This window comes from Hypanus sabinus, chromosome 27, assembly GCF_030144855.1.
Source record: "Hypanus sabinus isolate sHypSab1 chromosome 27, sHypSab1.hap1, whole genome shotgun sequence".
Taxonomy (NCBI): domain Eukaryota; kingdom Metazoa; phylum Chordata; class Chondrichthyes; order Myliobatiformes; family Dasyatidae; genus Hypanus; species Hypanus sabinus.
In genome coordinates, this window is record NC_082732.1 from 32,816,300 (window position 1) to 32,836,284 (window position 19,985).

Sequence of the window (19,985 nt, forward strand, 5' to 3'; positions counted from 1 at the left end):
TTCATTGCCTAATCATATTTCCAGATTCGTACAGTGTGTATGCGTCTTTTTAAACTTCAGAGCTGAGTAGCACAAATTTCCAATTTGTAAAACAGCTTGTATCCTAATTTGAGGTTTTTTTTCTTCAGTTCTGGTCAACTAGCTAAAGAAAGAGGTCATCAATCTGGAAAAGATGCAGAAGAGAATCATAATGATGTTATCATGGCTGGAGGACTTAAGTCATAAAGAGAGAATGGGTAGATTGAAACATAGAAAACACAACACAGGCCCTTCAAGTCAAGTCACTTTTTATTGTCATTTTGACCATAACTGCTGGTACAGTACACAGTAAAAACGAGATGTTTTTCAGGATCATGGTGCTAAATGAAACAATACAAAAACTACACTGAACTACACAAAAACAACTACACTAGACTACAGACCTACCCAGCCCACAAAGTTGTGCCGAACATGTCCCTACTTAGAAATTACTAGGGTTACCCATAGCACTCTGTTCTTCTAAGCTCCATGTACCTATTCAAAAGTCTCTTAAAAGACCCTATCGTATCCGCCTCCACCACTTTCACTGGCAGCCCATTCCACGCATTCACCACTCTCTGCTGTTACGAACGTGGAGCAACTCTGAGGGGCCAAAGGATACAAAGTCACCCCCTCCTTTTTGAGAATCGCAAGATCACTATTATTTCGGGTCTGAGACCCAGGAAATGAGAGAGATACACATCATGTCAATAATGAGAGAGCGAGACGCAGGATCACAGCAAAGGCAGTTGCCATAGACAACGCAGAATACACAAGGTAGGGGGAATAACTCCTAACAAAAGCGGAATGGAACCACTGATTACTGCTTATTGTCTCTTGGAGAAGGAATCGTGTATTGAGTACTGTACTATTCATTGAAACCCCTCAGGGGACAACCAGAGTGGTCTGGTTGAGGGATTGCATCATCCCAACCTGATTGTCATCTGAGACCCCGTGAGTAAGGATAAAAGACAGGTCTGGGGAACACCCCTTTAGACACACCAGGAGAAACACTAGAAATCCCGTGACAGCATTTTATAGCGAAAGCCGGTGGGAGCTCATGTGCGTCCTCCCTTGCCTGGGTGGCGGCCTCATCACGGAAGAACAGTTTAGCTAAAGGAGAGGTCACACTTGAACGGCCACGACAACGAGACACGTGACGGATCGAAATCATAAAGGAATGTCGGCAAGTTTTTCTCTTTCTCTCTCTCTCTGTCCAACAATTGCAACCCAGCGACACCCAAACGACGGCAGCCTGTGTGAACTGCAGCGAACTTTATATTTCCATTGGACAATTCATTATCCCCTAGACAACGATAGAGCTTATTTCTTATTGATTATTATTATACCCGCACTTTTAGGTTTAGTATTGACGACGTATATTATCTGTATATTTGCATTGATATTATTTTTGTGTATTTTTGCTAATAAATACTGTTAAAAATAGTATCACCAGACTCCAACGGACGTCTCTATCTTTGCTGGTAAGTAACCCAGTTACGGGGTTCGTAACACTGCGCAAAAAAGAAAACTTACCTCTGACATCTCCTCTGTACCTACTCCCAAGCACCTTAAACCTGTGCCCTCTTGTGGTAGCCATTCAGCTCTGGGAAAAAGCCTCTGACTAACCACACGATCAATGCCTCTCATCATCTTATATACCTCTATCAGGTCACCTCTTATCCTCTGTCGCTCCAAGGAGAAAAGGCCAAGTTCACTCAGCCTGTTTTCGTAAGGCATGCTCCCCAATCCAGGCAACATCCTTGTAAATCTCCTCTGCACCCTTCCTATGGTTTCCACATCCTTCCTGCAGTGAAGCAACCAGAACTGAGCACAGTACTCCAAGTGGGGTCTGACCAGGGTCCTACATAGCTGCAACATGACCTCTCGGCTCCTAAATTCAATTCCACAATTGATGAAGGCTAATACACCGTATGCCTTCTTAGCCACAGAGTCAACCTGTGCAGCTACCTTGAGAGTCCTATGGATTCGGACCCCAAGATCCCTCTGACCCTCCACATTGCCAAGAGACCATTAATACTATATTCTGCCATCCTATTTTGATCTACCAAAATGAACCACTTCACACTTACCTGGGTTGAACTCCATCTGCCAATTCACAGCTCAGTTTTGCATCCTACCAACCTTTGTGTCATCAGCAAACTTACTAACCCATCCCTCCACTTCCTCATCCAGGTCATTTATAAAAATCACGAAGATCCTTGAGGCACTCCACTGGTCACCGACCTCCATGCAGAATATGACCTATCTACAACCACTCTTTGCCTTTTGTGGGCAAGCCAGTTCTGGATCCACAAAGCAATAGCCCCTTGGATCCCATGCCTCCTTACTTTCTCAATATGCCTTGCATGGGATACCTTATCAAATGCCTTGTTGAAATCCATATACACTACAACTACTGCTCTTCCATCATCAATGTGTTTAGTCACATTCTCAAAAAATTCAATCAGGCTTGTAAGGCACGACCTGCGCTTGACAAAGCTATGCTGATTATTCCTAATCATATTATACCTCTCCAAATGTTCATAAATCCTGCCTCACAGGATCTTCTCCATCAACTTACTAGCCACTGTAGAAAGACTCACTGGTCTATAATTTCCTAGGCTATCTCTACTCCCTTTCTTGAACAAGGGAACAACATCTGCAACCCTCCAATCCTCCAGAACCTTTCCCATCCCTATTGATGATGCAAAGATCACCAGAGGCTCAGCAATAACCATATAACCATATAACAATCACAGCACGGAAACAGGCCATCTTGGCCCTCCTAGTCCGTGCCGAACCCTTAATCTCACCTAGTCCCACCTACCCGCACTCAGCCCATAACCCTCCACTCCTTTCCTGTCCATATACCTATCCAATTTTACCTTAAATGACACAACTGAACTGGCCTCTACTACTTCTACAAGAAGCTCATTCCACACAGCTATCACTCTTTGAGTAAAGAAATACCCCCTCGTGTTTCCCTTAAACTTCTGCCCCCTAACTCTCCAATCATGTCCTCTAGTTTGAATCTCCCCTACTCTCAATGGAAACATCCAGTTCACGTCAACTCTATCTATCCCTCTCAAAATTTTAAATACCTCGATCAAATCCCCCCTCAACCTTCTACGCTCCAATGAATAGAGACCTAACTTGTTCAACCTTTCTCTGTAACTTAATTGCTGAAACCCAGGTAACATCCTAGTAAATCGTCTCTGCACTCTCTCTAATTTATTGATATCTTTCCTATAATTCGGTGACCAGAACTGCACACAATATTCCAAATTTGGCCTTACCAATGCCTTGTTCAACTTTAGCATTACATCCCAACTTCTGTACTCAATGCTTTGATTTATAAAGGCCAGCGTTCCAAAAGCCCTCTTCACCACCCTATCTACATGAGACTCCACTTTCAGGGAACTATGCACAGTTATTCCTAGATCTCTCTGTTCCTCTGCATTCCTCAATGCCCTACCATTTACTCTGTATGTTCTATTTGGATTATTCCTGCCAAAATGTAGAACCTCACACTTCTCAGCATTAAACTCCATCTGCCAACGTTCAGCCCATTCTTCTAACCGGCATAAATCTCCCTGCAAGCTTTGAAAATCCACCTCATTATCCACAACACCTCCTACCTTAGTATCATCGGCATACTTACTAATCCAATTTACCACCCCATCATCCAGATCATTTATGTATATTACAAACAACATTGGGCCCAAAACAGATCCCTGAGGCACCCCGCTAGTCACTGGCCTCCATCCCGATAAACAATTATCCACCACTACTCTCTGGCATCTCCCATCTAGCCACTGTTGAATCCATTTTATTACTCTAGCATTAATACCTAACGACTGAACCTTCTTAACTAACCTTCCATGTGGAACTTTGTCAAAGGCTTTGCTGAAGTCCATATAGACTACATCCACTGCCTTACCCTCGTCAACATTCCTCGTAACTTCTTCAAAAAATTCAATAAGGTTTGTCAAACATGACCTTCCACGCACAAATCCATGCTGGCTACTTCTAATCAGATCCCGTCTATCCAGATAATTATAAATACTATCTCTAAGAATACTTTCCATTAATTTACCCACCACTAATGTCAAACTGACAGGTCTATAATTGCTAGGCTTCCTTCTAGAACCCTTTTTAAACAATGGAACCACATGAGCAATATGCCAATCCTCCGGCACAATCCCTGTTTTTAATGACATATTAAAGATCTCCATCAGAGCTCCTGCTATTTCTACAATCTCCTCCCTCACCTCCCACAGTAGCCCAGGGTACATCTGTCTCATCCAGTCCTGGTGAATTATCCAACTTGATGCTTTCCAAAAGCTCCAGCACATCCTCTTTCCTAATATTTACATGCTCAAGCTTTTCAGTCCGCTGTAAGTCATCACTATTCCATAGTGAATACTGAAGTAAATTATTCATTAAGTACCTCTGCTATTTCCTCCAGTTCCACACACACTTTCCCACTGTCACACTTGAAAGGGCCTATTCTTTCATGTCTTATCCTCATGTTTTATTGGGGCTTTTTTTTCCCAGCCTGGAGCACAAGAACCTGAAAGAGGTGTATAAAATTATGATGAGCAAAAGGTCACAGTCCATTTGCTATGTTTGAAGGAAGTTGAGGGCATAAACTTATGGCAAGAGTTGAAAGATTTAAAAGATTCTCAAGGTGCAACTCCGTCTACAAAGAGGGTGATGGGAATACGGAACAAGCTGCCAGAGGAAGTGGATAACTGGTAGCAGGTTGACCTCAAACTCAGATATGCCCACTGTCAATCCACCTCTTCTCTATTACTCTTCATGACAACAGGAGTTTCTAAAGAAGAAAACGCACAATTTAACTTCAGTGGCAAAGAAAGTAATCTGAATAAGTACTCTTAATAATAATAAAACATAGATGAATTTTTTTTTTAAAAGAATGCATCTGAAAAATCCCTTTTATAGTAAAACTTCAATAACTAATGAACCTACTAACTGGAGATCCTCATGTTTTTGGCATCTGGTTCACCAAGCCACACTTCATTCCATTCACTAGAGCCCAAGTTTCTACATTCTCTTTCGGATGACCAGGAACCAGCTTCCTGCTTTCTGTTTAAACTTAACAGACTTTTAGGAAAATGTATAATATAGAATTACATTAAAAAAAAAAGTGAATTAAAAGTATGGGGAACAAATAAAAGTCTAGCAAATCTTGCAGTAAGCATCAAAGTTCCATTTGTGCAGATTTTCAGATTTTTTTCATTATTGTTTGCAACAGACTATCTGTAAAAAATTAGTCATTTCTACCATATAAACTTCAAATGCTTCCATCTCAATATTTAAATGCCTTAACATTTATAGAAAATTGCATTATAAAAACAATTGCATCAATGGGAAAGTCGTCAGGATTTGGACAGTCTCACGCTACGAGGAGCAAGTGATTTACAGGATTTTTGAAAATAAAGGTGCACTCAATAGCTGTACATTCATTTTGCTGCTGTTAAAGATACACTGCTGTATGTTACATTGTTTAATGAAGTATCCTTGCACACTATCAATAAAAGCAAATGCTTGCCAATTTCCACTGGTCTCCCGCAGTGAAATTAGCAGTCTGTGTTCTTGAGAGACAGTGTCTGATTACAGCAGGGAGATTACATGGAAACAGTTTTTATCCCTCAGTTTTGTGCCCCAGCTTGACAATTTTACATTATAACCAACTATGTCCACATAATACAATTAAAATTCTCTAATTCTTCAGTCACGTTCTATTCAATGTGTGTTATGGAAGTACACTTAGTAAAACTACTGACACTCTTACCCCAAAACGACAAATCAGAAAATAATTTCACTTTGTTCTGAACACAAACATTTCCATTTATATTCCATTTAGCAAATACCACCCAAATGTCTTTCACAGATGCTAAAACAATGCTAAAATACATAAGCAGAGATCAAATGTGAATGTAAATGTTGGAAACACTTAACTAGCAGTTGAGATAATTAATATTTTAGGACATAGAAGAGGATACAAAGGTAGATGCAGGGGGAGCCAAGAAAAAATACCCACATGAGAAATAAGTACTTGCAAGAGCATGTGCAAGACAGGAAAATTAATTTGAGATACTCAGTGGGAGGGGAAGGGGTTAGAAATCAAGACAGCAAGCTGCTTCATGAAATGAAAGAACATTATATCTAATGTATAAAGTAATCAGATGTAGTCTCAAGACTTAACTTTCAAGCAAACATACAAGTACACATTTGACCTCTGTTTCATCATGCAACTTCAAGCATTAAAATTAGCTCATCAATTTAGCAACATTTCAAATGCATGCAGTAGAAGATTAGACTGGTTTGGATAAACTTTGACAGATCTGTCAAACTTTATGGTGACTGTATGAGTCACAAGTCTCAAAGTTACTAAATTCCTCTTGAATGCTCAAGTGACAGCACTATTTCGAAGTATTACATACTTCTGTACAAGTATGTTGTAAATATAATGTATATTTTGATTGGAAGAATAAAAGTGTAGATTCTTTCCTCATTAGAGGGAAATTTTAGAAATCAGAGGTGCAAAGGGATTTGACAGAACTAATTTAAAATTCCCTCAAGGTTAATTTGCAGGCTATCAGCATTAAAGACGGCAAATGCAGTGTCAGCATTCATTTTGAGATGACAAGAATATACAAACAAGAATACATTGTTGTGGGTTTATAAGGCATTGGACCGTCCGCATTTGACATATTTTGAGCAATCTTGAGCCCCATTTCTAAGGATGGATGTGATGGCCCTGAATAGGATCCGGGGGGGGTTCACAAGAATGATCTCAGGACTGAACAGCTTAATTAATGAGGAGTGCTTGATGTCTCTAAGCCTGTAGTCAATGCAGTTCAGAAAGATGAGGGGATTTCACTGAAACTCCATGGCTATTGAAAGGTCTGGATAGAGAGGACAGGAGAGAATATTCGATTAGTAGAACAGTCTAAGATCAAAGGGTATAGCCTCAGAATAAAGAGATGTCACTTTAAAACTGAGATGAGGATCAATATCTTCATCCAAAGGGTGATAAATCTGTGGATTTCATTGTCTCAGAGATTGATATATTCTTGATTAGTAAGAGGAGTTAAAGGTTATGGAGAGATGGCAGGACAATGGATTTGGGGGGGAAAAATCAGCCATGAATAGCAGAACAGATTCAATGGGCTGAATGGCCTAATTCTGTTTCCCTATCCTACGGTGCTAGGAAGGTTAAGGAGACTGAAATCAGAAATCTTTAAGGAACGTAAAAAGGCAGGAAAGAACTTATCAGAGAACCAGAAAGGCCAGGAGAGGCAATGAAATGACCTCGGAAAAAGGAATTATGCTTATGTTAAAAAAACTATTGGACAGCTAATGAAAGGGGAGGACCACTCAAAAACAAAGGAAGGAGTTTATGCCTGGAGTCAGAGGACACGGGTACAAAATTAATGCTTTGCATTTGTATTCACCAAAAAGTCATGGAGAATAGAAATTAGGTAAGAGTGTGCTAATATTTTAGGGCATGTTGATATTGAGGTAGTGGTGTGGTGCTGGGGTTGTTAAAGAACATTAAAACAGTTAAGTCCCCAAGGCTCAATCAGATATGTCATATGTTATTGAGAAAGACAAAAGAGAAGGTTGCAGCAGCCTTGACAGAGATGTTTGTATCCTGTCTAACCACAGGTGAGGTCTCAGAGGACTGGGAGATCTGTTAGGATGATGGCGTACTCAAACACAGCAGCCACTCTGGGTCCAATCAAAGGTGCATTTGTTAGTCTTGTTAAGTCTTTTTTACAATCACAAGTCATTTCTGGATACTAAGACCATCAAGTACTGCAGAACTATCCTAACAGCAATTTGCCTGACAGCAATCAGCTAGACTTACTGCACATCATAGCTGTGTTGTTGTCTGGACTTGTTGTGTACACTTGTGCAGAGATGGTCTACAATCCAGCAGATGGAGGGAGTGATTATCTTGAGTGTTTTTATTTGGATTGCAAGTACCTGTTGGACATCAGTTATATACAACTCTGCATGTCCATTCATTGACAAAAATGAAATTGACTCGGCTGGGGCAAAGGCTAGGCCTTGGCCACAGCTACCTGTTGCAGCTGCCAAGTGGAGAGAACGGAGGCCTTTGCTGGGGTGCTGGAATCATGCTTGGTTGGCGACTGGCTACCCTCCAGTATTCACTCGGTGGAAGACAAGCTGGACCAAGATAAACTACAGTCATGCCACTCAGGGACTCCTGCTATATTAACTTTTTTCTATGTGACTGTATGTTTTTCTGAAATCTTAACCATATATGCTACTTGTACTATGTGCTATTTGCAGTGTGCTGTGCTGTTAAAAATGCATTTTGCACCTTGGCCCCAGAAGGACGTTGTTTGGTTTGGCAAAATTCATATGCAGTTAAGAGCAATAGGAATAATCCAGCAAATTATACGCTGGCGAAATTTCTGTCAGTGGTAGGGAAGCTTTGGAAAGGATTTATTGGTATAGGATTTATTCACATTTGGAAAAGCTTGGCTTTGTGCTAGAGAAATCATGTCTTGAATTTGAATTTATTCAAATCTTACATCTGTCCCACAACATGAGGGAGTAAAATCATTGCGTTATGACTCTATCGCAATGCAGAGACATGAATTTATAAGTCTACGAACACAATGCTGGAAGAACTCAGCAGGTCAGGCAGCATCCGTGAGAAAAGAGTAGCAGACGTTTCGGGCCGAGACCATTCATCAGGAATTGGGGGGGAAAAGAGGACCGAAGCCCAGTAATAGAGATAGGGGAGGGGGTAGGGCCTAGAGGCGCCAGGTGGAAAACCAATCAGAGGAAAGATAAAGGGGGAAGGGGGAGGGGGGAGGGAATTATCAGAAATTGGAGAATTCAATGTTCATACCACCAGGCTGGAGGCTACCCAGACGGTAGATGAGGTGTTGCTCCTCCAACCTGAGTTTGGCCTCATCATGGCAGATTTGAAGTGGGTGGCAGCCGGGTAGGTGCTCAACGAAGCGGTCCCCCAATCTGCGTCAGGTCTCACCAATGTAGAGGAGACCGCACCGGGAGCACCAGATGCAATAAATGACTCCAGCAGACTCACAGGTGAAGTGTTGCCTCACCTGGAAGGACTGTCTGGGGCCCGGAATGGTGGTAAGGGGTGAGGTGTGGGGACAGGTGTAGCATAGCATTTGCACTTGCAGGGATAAGTGCCAGGTGGGAGTTCTGTGGGGAGGGACGTGTGGACCAGGTAGTCGTGGAGGGAACGATCCCTGCGAAAAGCTGAGAGGGGCAGGGAGGGAAAGATGTGCTCGGTGGTGGGGTCCTGTTGAAGGTGGTGGAAGTTGCGGAGGATAATATGTTGGATCCAGAAGCTGGTGGGGTGGTAGGTGAGGACAAGGGAACCCTGTCCTTGTTGTGGTGACAGGAGGATGGGTTGAGGGCTGAAGTGTGGGAAGTGGAGGAGATGCGGGTGAGGGCATCTTTGATGAAGCCAGAAGACGATCCTGAAAGAAAGAAGACATTTGAGAAGTTCTGGAACAGAAAGCTTCATCCTGGGAGCAGATGAGGTGGAGACAGAGGAACTGGGAATAGGGAATGGCATTTTTGCATTGGGCAGGGTGGGAAGAGGTGTAGTCAAGATAGTTAAGGGAGTCAGTGGCTTTGTAGAAGATGTCAGTGGATAGTCTGTCTCCAGAGATGGAGACCGAGAGATCAAGAAAGGGGAAAGAAGTGTCCGAAATGGACCAAGTGAATTTAAGGCTGGGTGAAAGTTAGAGGCAAAGTTGATGAAGTTGACGAGCTCAGCATGGGTGCAGGAAACAGCACCAATGTAGTCGTCAATGTAGCGGAGGAAAAGTTGGGGAGTGGTGCCAGTATAGATTTGGAGCATAGACTGTTCCACATAACCCACAAAGAGGCAGGTGTAGCTGGGGCCCTTGCGAGTGCTCATGGCTACGCCCTTGATCTGGAGAAAGTGGGAAGAACCAAAGGAGAAGTTACTGAGAGTTAGAACAAGCTCCGCCAACCGGAGGAGTGTGGTGGTGCTGGGGAACTGGTGGGGGTCTGTTATCCAAAAAGTAGTGGAGGGCCTTGAGGACTTCTTGATGGGGGATGGAGGTGTTATAAGGATTGAACATCCATGGTAAAAATGAAGCAGTCGGGGCCGGGGAATTGGAAGTTATTGAAGAGGTGAAGGGCATGGGATGTATCCTGGATGTAGGTGGGGAGAGACTGAACTATGGGGGATAAAATGGAGTCCAGGTAGGCAGACACAAGTTTGGTGGGGCAGGAGCAGGCTGAAACTATGGGTCTGCTGGGACAGTCAGGCTTGTGGATCTTGGGAAGGAGATCGTTAATGCAGGGATCGTTCCCTCTGCGACTACCTCATCCACACGTCCCTACGTCCCTCCCCACAGAACTCCCACCTGGCACTTATCCCTGCAAGTGCAAATGCTACACCTGTCCTCACACCTCCCCACTTACCACCATTCTGGGCCCCAGACAGTCCTTCCAGGTGAGGCAACACTTCACCTGAGAGCCTGCTGGAGTCGTCTATTGTATCTGGTCCTCCCGGTGTGGTCTCCTCTACATCGGCGAGACCCGACGCAGATTGGGGGACTGCTTCGTTGAGCACCTACGTCCGTCACAATAGACAGGACCTCCCGGTTGCCACCCACTTCAACTCTGCCTCTCATTCCCATCTAGATATGTCCATACATGGCCTCCTCTACTGCCATGATGAGACCAAACTCAGGTTGGAGGAGCAACACCTCATCTACCATCTGGGTAGCCTCCAGCCTGGTGGTATGAACATTGAATTCTCCAAGTTCCGGTAATTCCCTCCCCCTTCCCCTAACCCAGGTCCCTCTATGCCTCTCTCCCCTTTCAACTTTCTGCTTCTTATCTCTACAGTTCTTTCATGCTTCTCCCCTCCCCCTCTCCCTTTATCTTTCCTCTGATTGGTTTTCCACCTGGCGCCTCTAGGCCCTACCCCCTCCCCTATCTCTATTACTGGACTTCAGTCCTCCTCCCCCCCCCCCCCCCCCCATTCCTGATGAAGGGTCTCAGCCCAAAACGTTGGCTACTCTTTTCTCATGGATGCTGCCTGACCTGCTGAGTTCTTCCAGTGTTGTGTTCGTATTCTTTGATCCACAGCACCTGCAATTGTATTTTTGTGAATTTATAAGTCTAATGGCTTATAGAAAAAAGCTGTCCCATAGCGTGTTGGCCCTGGCTTTAATGCAGCGGTACCATTTGGCAGACGGAAGCAGCTGAAACAGTCTACGGTTGGGGTGACTGGAGTCCCTGATGATCTTCCAGGCCTTCTTTATCCACCTGCTACTGTAGATGTCCTCAGTGGAGGGAAGTTCACATCCACAGATGTACTGGGCTGTCTGTACCATTCTCTGCAGTGCCCAGTGATCAAGGTTGGTGCAGTTCCCATACCAAGCAGTGATACAGCCAGTCAGCAAGCTCACAGTGGTGCCCAAGTAGAAGGTTTTGATGATTTGAGGGTTCATACCAAACTTCTTCAGTCAGCTGAAGTGGAAGAGACACTGTTGTGCTTTTTTCCCCCCACACAGCTGGTGCGTACAGTCCAGGTGAGATCTTTGGTGATGTGTATACCGAGGAATTTGAAACTACTCACCCTCTCAACTGCAGTCCCACTGATGTTGATTAGGGCGAGCCTGCCTCCATTTCTCCTGTAATCCATGAACTTGATTTGAGTTTTTTGGCAAAGGTGACTGATGAAGGTAGGAAATGGACTGATACAAGGTATTTCACAAACTTCCTTATGGTAAGCTGATTTAAAAGATTAAGAGACAAAAAGACTCAATGTTGTAGTCTGGATTCAAAACTACCCTGACAATAGAAGGCTGAGGATCAGTCTTTTCCCTAGGCTGAAAATGTCAACTACTCAAGGGTGTAGTTTTAAGGTGAAAGGGGCAAAGCTTAAAAAATGTGTGATGCAAGTCTTTTCGATACATATCTGGTACAGGCTGCTGGGGGAATTGGTGGAAGCAGATATGACAGTGATGTTAAACAGAACAAGACAGCAAAACAAAAGGCCCTTCAACCTACAATGTTATGCTGATTAAAAAGCATGTTTAAAAAGCATTTATCTCAAAGAGTGTGGAGGCATGTGGGTTACATGAGGCAGATGGGACTAGTTTCATCCAAATCCTGCTGAAGGGTCTCAGCCCGAAATGTCAACCATACTCTTTTCCATAGACGATGCCTGGCCTGCTGAGTTCCTCCAGCATTTTGTGTGTGTTGTTTGGATTTCCAGCATCCGCAGATTTTCTCGTTTGTGAAAATCTTTTGAAAATTGTCTCTACTGCACAGAATCCACTATTAAATGGATAGGCATATAATCTTTACGGGCCTTCACCACTTTCCAGTCAGTTGTAATAATGTGTAAATTCACCACTTGCAGTGAAAAGAATTTATAAAGGAACATCAAGCCATCTTTATCATTTTATGTGGCTGTCTTGACTTCAGCACTCGTCCCCTCTGAACACACTGCCCTCCATTCTCAATCATAACTATCAAACTCGCAGACAAAAGGGGTGCTGTTGTAGCGTGGCACACTGACCTTTACCTTGCCAATGCCAGGTAGAAACTCTCAGACACCTCCTCATACCTATCCCCACTCTGAAAAGGACCCCACTCTGAACCAACAGAAAACTGCCTCCAAGACCATCACTCTCCTCATGAATTCAGGAGAAATGCCATCCACTACCACAAAACTCAGTTTCCTTACCCCACCCACACTGCTTGTTTCAACCTTCTATCCAAGCTCCACAAACTGGACAGTCTGGGTAAGCCTATTTTTTTCAACCAGCACCTGCCCCTCTGAACTTGTGTACTCATACCATTCTATCCCCCCTGGTTCAGTCCCTTCCCACCAACATCCCTGACACTTCTCATGCCCTTGGCCTCCTCAGTCCTTGGCCTGACCGCTTCATTCTCACCATGGATGTTCAGTCCCTAAATACTTCTATCCCCATCAACAAGTCATTGCATCTCTCCACCTTTCTTAACAAATGAACCAACCAATTCCCCTCCACCACCACCCTCCTCCAGCTGGTAGAACTAGTCAAGTCAAGTCAAGTCACTTTTATTGTCTTTTCGACCAGTACAGTACATAGTAAAAATGAGACAACATTTTTCGGAACCATGGTGTTACATGACACAGTACAAAAACTAGACTGAACTACGTAAAAAAAAACTCAGAGAAAGCTACACTAGACTACAGACCTGCACAGGACTGCATAAAGTGCACAAAAACAGTGCAGGCATTACGATAAATAATAAACAGGACAATAGGGCAAGGTGTCAGTCCAGGCTTCAGGTTTTGAGGAGTCTGATAGCTTGGGGGAAGAAACTGTTACATAGTCTGGTCGTGAGAGCCTGAATGCTTTGGAGCCTTTTCCCAGACAGCAGGAGGGAGAAGAGATTGTATGAGCGTGCGTGGGGTCCTTCATAATGCTGTTTCCTTTGTGGATGCAGCGTGTAGTGTAAATATCCATGATGGCAGGAAGAGAGACCCCAATGACCCCAATAGGTATATGGACAGGAAAGGAGTGGAGGGTTATGGGCTGAGTGCGGGTAGGTGGGACTAGGTGAGATTAAGGGTTCGGCACGGACTAGGAGGGCCAAGATGGCCTGTTTCTGTGCTGTGATTGTTATATGGTTATATGGTTAATGACCTTCTCAGCTGACCTCACTATCCGCTGCAGGGTCTTACGATCCAAGATGGTGCGATTATCGAACCAGGCAGTGACGCAGCTGCTCAGAATGCTCTCAATAAAACCTCTGCAGAACGTGAAGAGGATGGGGGATGGGAGATGGACTTTCCTCAGCCTTCGCAGAAAGTAGAGACGCTGCTGGGCTTTCTTTGCTATGGAGCTGGTGTTGAGGGACCAAGTGAGATTCTCCGTCAGGTGAACACCAAGAAACTTGGTGCTCTTTACGATCTCTACCGAGGAGTCTTCACCCTCAACAAATTTTCCTTCAGCTACTCTCACTGTCTTCAAATTTGAGGGGTAGCCATGGGCACCTGCATAGGCTCCAGCTATGCCTGCCTCTTCATTGACTACGTAGAACAGTTCACACTAAAGATTTCCCCGGTAATACTCCCCAACTCTTCCTCAGCTACATTGATGACTGCATTGGTGCTGCTTCATGCACGCATGTTGAGCTTGTCAATTTTATTAACTTTGCCTCTAACCAATACTCTGACCTTAAAATTCACTTGGTCCATCTCTGACTCTTCACTCCCCTTTCTCCATCTCTCTGTTTCCATCTCAAGACACAAACTGTCCATTGACATCTTTTATAAACTTACTGATTCCTATTATCTTGACTTTAACTTTTCCCACCCTATCTCCTGTAAAAATGCTATTTGCTTTTCTCTGTTCCTTCACCTCCACGTGTTCTCCCTCAACCCCTCCCCACTTCGGGCAGGGATTGCTCCTTCCATGATTCCCTTGCCCATTCATCCCACCCCACTAATTACCCACCTGGTACTTATCCCCGCAAGTGGCCCAAGTGCTACACCTGCCCATACACCTCCTGCCTCGCCTCCATTCAGGGCCCCAAACGGTCTTTCCAGGTGAGGCAACTTCTGGTAAAAACATTTCCCTCCCTCTTCTTCTATTCCTCACTCTGATCTTTTACTTCTTTTCACCTGCCTATCAGTTCCCCCTGGGTGTCCTCCTCCTTTGCTTTCTCCTATGGTCCATTCTCCTCTCCTAGCAGATTCCTTCTTCTCTAGCCCTTGACCTTTCTCACCCATCTAGCTTCACCTATCACCTTCCAGTTAGCCTCCTTCCCTTCCACCCCACCTTTTTATTCTGGCATCTTTCCCCTCTTTCTTCTCAGTCCTGAAGAAGGGTCTCAGCCTGAAACATCAACTGTATATGAATTCCTATAAATGCTGCCTGACCTGTTGAGTTCCTCCAGCATTTTGTGTGTGTTGCTTGGGTTTTGCAACATATGCAGAACTTTCTGTGTTTATATTTTATGTGGCTGCCATGTTTGATTTTAAATCCAATTCCAAAGGGCACCACGGTGGCGTAGCGGTTACCACGATGCTACTACAGCTTGGAACCTTCTGGAACTTGGAGTTCAATTCCGGCACCATTCTATAAATTGTCTCTGCATGCCCTCCCCTGGAATGTAAGAGTTTTCCCCAGGGTTTCCTTCCATAGTCCAAAGACATACCCGGTGATCATTGTAACTTGTCCTGTGACTATTTGTGTTATTTGGGGTTGTGGCAGGCATGGCATGAAGGGCTGGAAGGGCCTAGACAGCGATGCATCTCTAAATAAATAAATTTTCTTGTGCTCTACCCCCACACTACCCCTTCAAAATCCTCCCCACTAGCATTAACCTTCTGCAAGGTCTGTCAGAACCTTGCATTTTTTTCACACTGCAAAAACTGCATCCCAGTTCCTGAATACTGATCTCAAAAGGTTAAATGTTTTTGTTTCAAGTATCAATCCAGTAAACACTGTGTTGCCTTTCTTTAAATCTCTTCCATGTGCCATCACTTGTAAACTCCCTTGCTTTATTTCTCTCATTCACTCCCCAAAGGTTTATGCCACATTAAGCACAATAGGTTCCCTTAAAATGTACTTGATCTTTCTTACCTTCATTGTCAATCCATTTCAGTGTAATTGGCTGATTCTGCTGCAAATTGCACATATCTCTTACTTCAGAACACATTCCTTCATAATTGATTGCTGCATCAAGATTTGTGATGAGTATATCCCTGTTGAAAACAAAGAAACAGGCGATTCTTGGGATGGGTTGCTTCATTGTATCTTTTATACATTATATTCCTTCCCTTGTTAGAATACTCTATTATGTTGGCATAAGATATTCCTTGTGCATTGTACCAAAACTACAACAAATAAATGTTAATTCCTCAAGTGTATTGAATCTTTTCAGAAATTATTCAAAGACACATACCACAGAATCAACAAGTAAACAAAAGGGGTTAATAGTTACATTTCATTCTTATTAATGCATGCACAACCATGGCTTTCTTTGACTCATTCATGTGTACAATTTACAATTACTAACTTACAGGAAATACTATCTGTACCTTTGGGTAAACATCCTACATTTGTAATTTCCTGAATTACTGGTTCTACCAGAGCACTAGAATTCTGATGCGCTTGGAAGGAAATACTTCAAATGTTGCATTCTGTACGTTTAAAGGTTCTTTAGGAAGGCTTTAAAAAAACTTTAATAAACTTTTATTATTTGTATCCAGTGACCTCCATAATGAATGCAAGTCCATCATACAGTGCCGAAGGACTTAGTAATACTGCTAGTCGCATCAAATCATAATGCAAGTCATTATGCTGGCTCATACCAAAAACAGTCAGAGTCCAACTGTTAGAGGAGTTCCACCACCTTTAGAAGTTAATTATAGAGCAATATATTGGTCACATAAGATAAAGAAACAGGAGCAGTAACACAAGAACAGATTCAATGACTCTACCATTTTCAAATTCCAAAAATACAACTTTGGTCCTGCCAAATCTGTAAGATTGGGATGTCCTACCCACCCAAACTGAGGTTTATATAAATACTGTGTGACTTAGTGCCCTGCAATAACCCGTTGGTATAAAATAACAGATCACATGCTGCATACATTTATAAAGTAGTATATTTGTGAACATTAACTTAACCAGAGTTAGTAAAGAAAAGAAAAAAAAACAAAATGGTTGGAGCTCAAACCTTACAAAAGCTGTATTCACTGATCCTCGGATAGTCCTTTGTGTCCTGGCACCATCAAATCACATTTTCTCACTGGATCGAATCCCACAACAGTTCTCTCCAGTGCTTTCTGTCTTCATCTCTCACCAAACAAAGACTCGCACCAGTGTCGGTCACAAAGCTGCTCCCTCATCCTTCTCTAGAACTTTCTCTCTATTCCACTCTCCTGATTGGACTGCCCACATTCCTAAGCAGCCCTCATCTCTAACAGTAACCCAAAGGCTGCTTCTACAGAAAGACCTTTACATGAAATATTCTACAACATTAGCAGCTAAACCTTTACCAGGGTGTTACACTAACAACACTTTAAACTATTACCACAAACAATGAAGAGCTGAGTGAAAGTGAAGCAAATTCAAGAGAAGTGCCCAGTTGGTGTGCTGCAAGGTCGACTCACTTGGAATTGAAGCTGTGCCGGTTGGAGTGAGTGATTCGGAGAAGACAAGGCAGAGAAGTTCTGATGTACGTCCAACTAACCCGGGTGTGAAGGAGGATGGCTTTAAGTGCATAGCTGATTTGGAGAGGTTGAGAATGGTTTCTTTGGCAGCAAAATCTAGGCCCGGTCCAGTGCAATTTCTCCGCAGTGGAGCCTAGGTCCTAATGCGAGGTATGGAACAATTTAAATGCCAGCCCAGATAGATTGACAGCTCCTCTTTTCGCAATACTAAGGCTGTGAGACTTCTCCCAAGTACTGTGTTTCATGTCTGTGAACTTTGTGGCAATGTACCCTGCTAAAATGATGAACTGAATACCAAGGCTTTGGGCCTATTCTGGGTTCCTCTGGCGATTTGGGTCTAAGGGCTCAATTTGGTTTGGAATGCTGTTGTTATTGCTCATTTCTGTTGTTTGCATGATGTGTATTTTTTGCATATTGGGGGCTGGTCTTTATAATTGGGTTCTTTTGGGCTTCTTGATTAGCAGCTGCTTGTATGCAAACCAATCTCTAAGTTGTGTACTTTATATGTTCTTGGATCACTCATGTACTTTGAGTAATTAGAGAAAGCTCAATGGGAAAATGGTAAGCAAGAAAATCCCAAAAACCCTACCATGCTATGATGCAACCAGTTAGAATGCTTTCTACTATCTTTCCTATAGTCTGGCAACTAGAGCTGCATAGAATATTCCAAGTGAAGTTTCACCAACATTCTATAATGTCACTTCTGAGTTCTTGTACATAGTGGCTCATATGATGAAGGCTAGTGTGCCATTTGTTGCCTTGACCACACTAACTGTTGCTACATTTGGGAAAACTATGTACTTGTACCCAAAGAGATCTCTGTTCTACAACACTCCTCAGGGCCCTGTTATTTATTATGTAAATCCTATGCTAGGTTATATTCCAAAAATGCATATCTTCATACTTCCCGAGTTAAATCCATCTGCCATTCTTTTGCCTACTTTCCTCATTGACGTAAACCCTGATGTAACTTGGGCAGTCTTCTTCATTGTTCACCAGATTCCCAGTTCCATGGCCGTATGTATTATAAACTTCAGGTGATCCCACAGTGAGTCCTACAGTACGCCATTGATTATCAGCGGATTCATCCAGTGTATACTCCGCATTATTCTGACTGACTACGTATGAACAAAATCAGCATAGTCACTGCCTTCATACACTCCTTTTGACGAATATCCTCCAAATCTTAATTTTTGTTGTAACATTCAAGATGTTTATCAATATCTTCAAATTCTTCGTAGATCCTAATTTGTTGAAGTGGTGCAATTGCTTCCAGCCATTTCTGGTATCTCAAAATCCAGAGGCTCCTGTACCTTCTTCTTGATGGGAGCAGCGAGAAGAGAGCGTGACTTGGGTGGTGGGTCCATGATAATGGAAGCCGCTTTCCTGTGACAGCGCTTCAGTAGATGTGCTCAATGGTGGGAAGGGCTTTAACCGTGTTGGACTGAGCCGTAACTGCTATTTTTGTTGCATGATTTTCCATTCAACCTATCAAAACACTCTCCATCAAACATCTATGTTTGTCAAAGTATTAGATGTCATGCCAAATTTTCACAAACTTCTAGAAGTTCTGAAAATCACTGCTTTTTGAACACAAACATAGGCCACTGACACTATGTAAAAACTGTTCACTCGAAACACAGTGTAGTGTCAATGGCCACACAAGTGCCACAACCAACACTAGTTAGAACCTATTTTGCAACAATCTCCTGCTCCCAATTAAGAGATATTTTGTCTCAGCTATCTTCTTGGTTAGTTTTTGGCCTTTAAAAGTTGTCCTAAGTAAGTGGCTGTCCCAATTAAAATGGATCAATTAACCAGAGTCTACTGTATTTCCATGTACCTTCAGTTAATTGCAACAGACGCTTAATTAGGCCAAAATGTACTTGTCCTGATGTGTCCCAATGAACTGGAATCCATTGTATACAGCAACATATACATACTCTGATAATAAATTTACTTAGAAGTAGTGGGAACATGGAGCATACTGCAAAAAAAATGGAAAAGCCAAATACAAGGCAAACATCGATAGAAAAAGGTTTAGGAGGAAAATGCAGAAAAAAGTGATTAAATCAGGAAGGTGCCTTGAGTTGCATGGACAAGCTGTGCTGACAGGCTTATTTCCATGTTCTATGACCATATTGCACACTCCTGTTTATTTACTTTTAAGAGTAGCACTCACCATCAGTTCAACAGTTGGTAACTATCCAACTCACATATCCAAATTTTAAAAACATAACTGAACCAATTCTATTCTGTCCTAACCTAATAGAATCATAGAAAACCTACAGCACAATACAGGCCCTTCAGCCCAGGATGCTGTGCCGAACATGTATTTAATTTAGAAATTACCTAGGGTGGCCCATAGCCCTTTATTTTTCTAAACTCCATGTACATATCCAGGAGTCTCTTAAAAGACCCAATCATATCCGCCTACATCACCGTCGCCGGCAGCCCATTCCATGCACTCATCACCCTCTGCATAAAAATCTTGCCCCTGACATCCCCTCTGTACCTACTTCCAAGCACCTTAAAACTGTGCTCGCTCGTTTTAGCCATTTCAGCTCTGGGAAAAAGCCTCTGACTATCCACACAATCAATACCTCTCATCATCTTATAAACCTCTATCAGGTCACCTCTCATTCTCCGTCGCTCCAAGGAGAAAAGGCCAACTTCACTCAACCTATTCTCATAG

General features: G+C 43.0%; 1 protein-coding gene across 2 annotated transcripts in view; it reads right to left on the reverse strand.

Annotated features, from left to right (window-relative positions):
* Positions 1-19,985, reverse strand: part of prkcz (protein kinase C, zeta) — a 375,947-nt gene that overhangs the window by 311,089 nt on the left and 44,873 nt on the right. For both annotated transcript variants that reach the window (XM_059952188.1, XM_059952187.1), the window contains exon 2: positions 15,696-15,817. In XM_059952188.1, the coding sequence (XP_059808171.1) occupies positions 15,696-15,817 (122 nt within the window). The remainder of the gene's footprint in view (positions 1-15,695; positions 15,818-19,985) is intronic.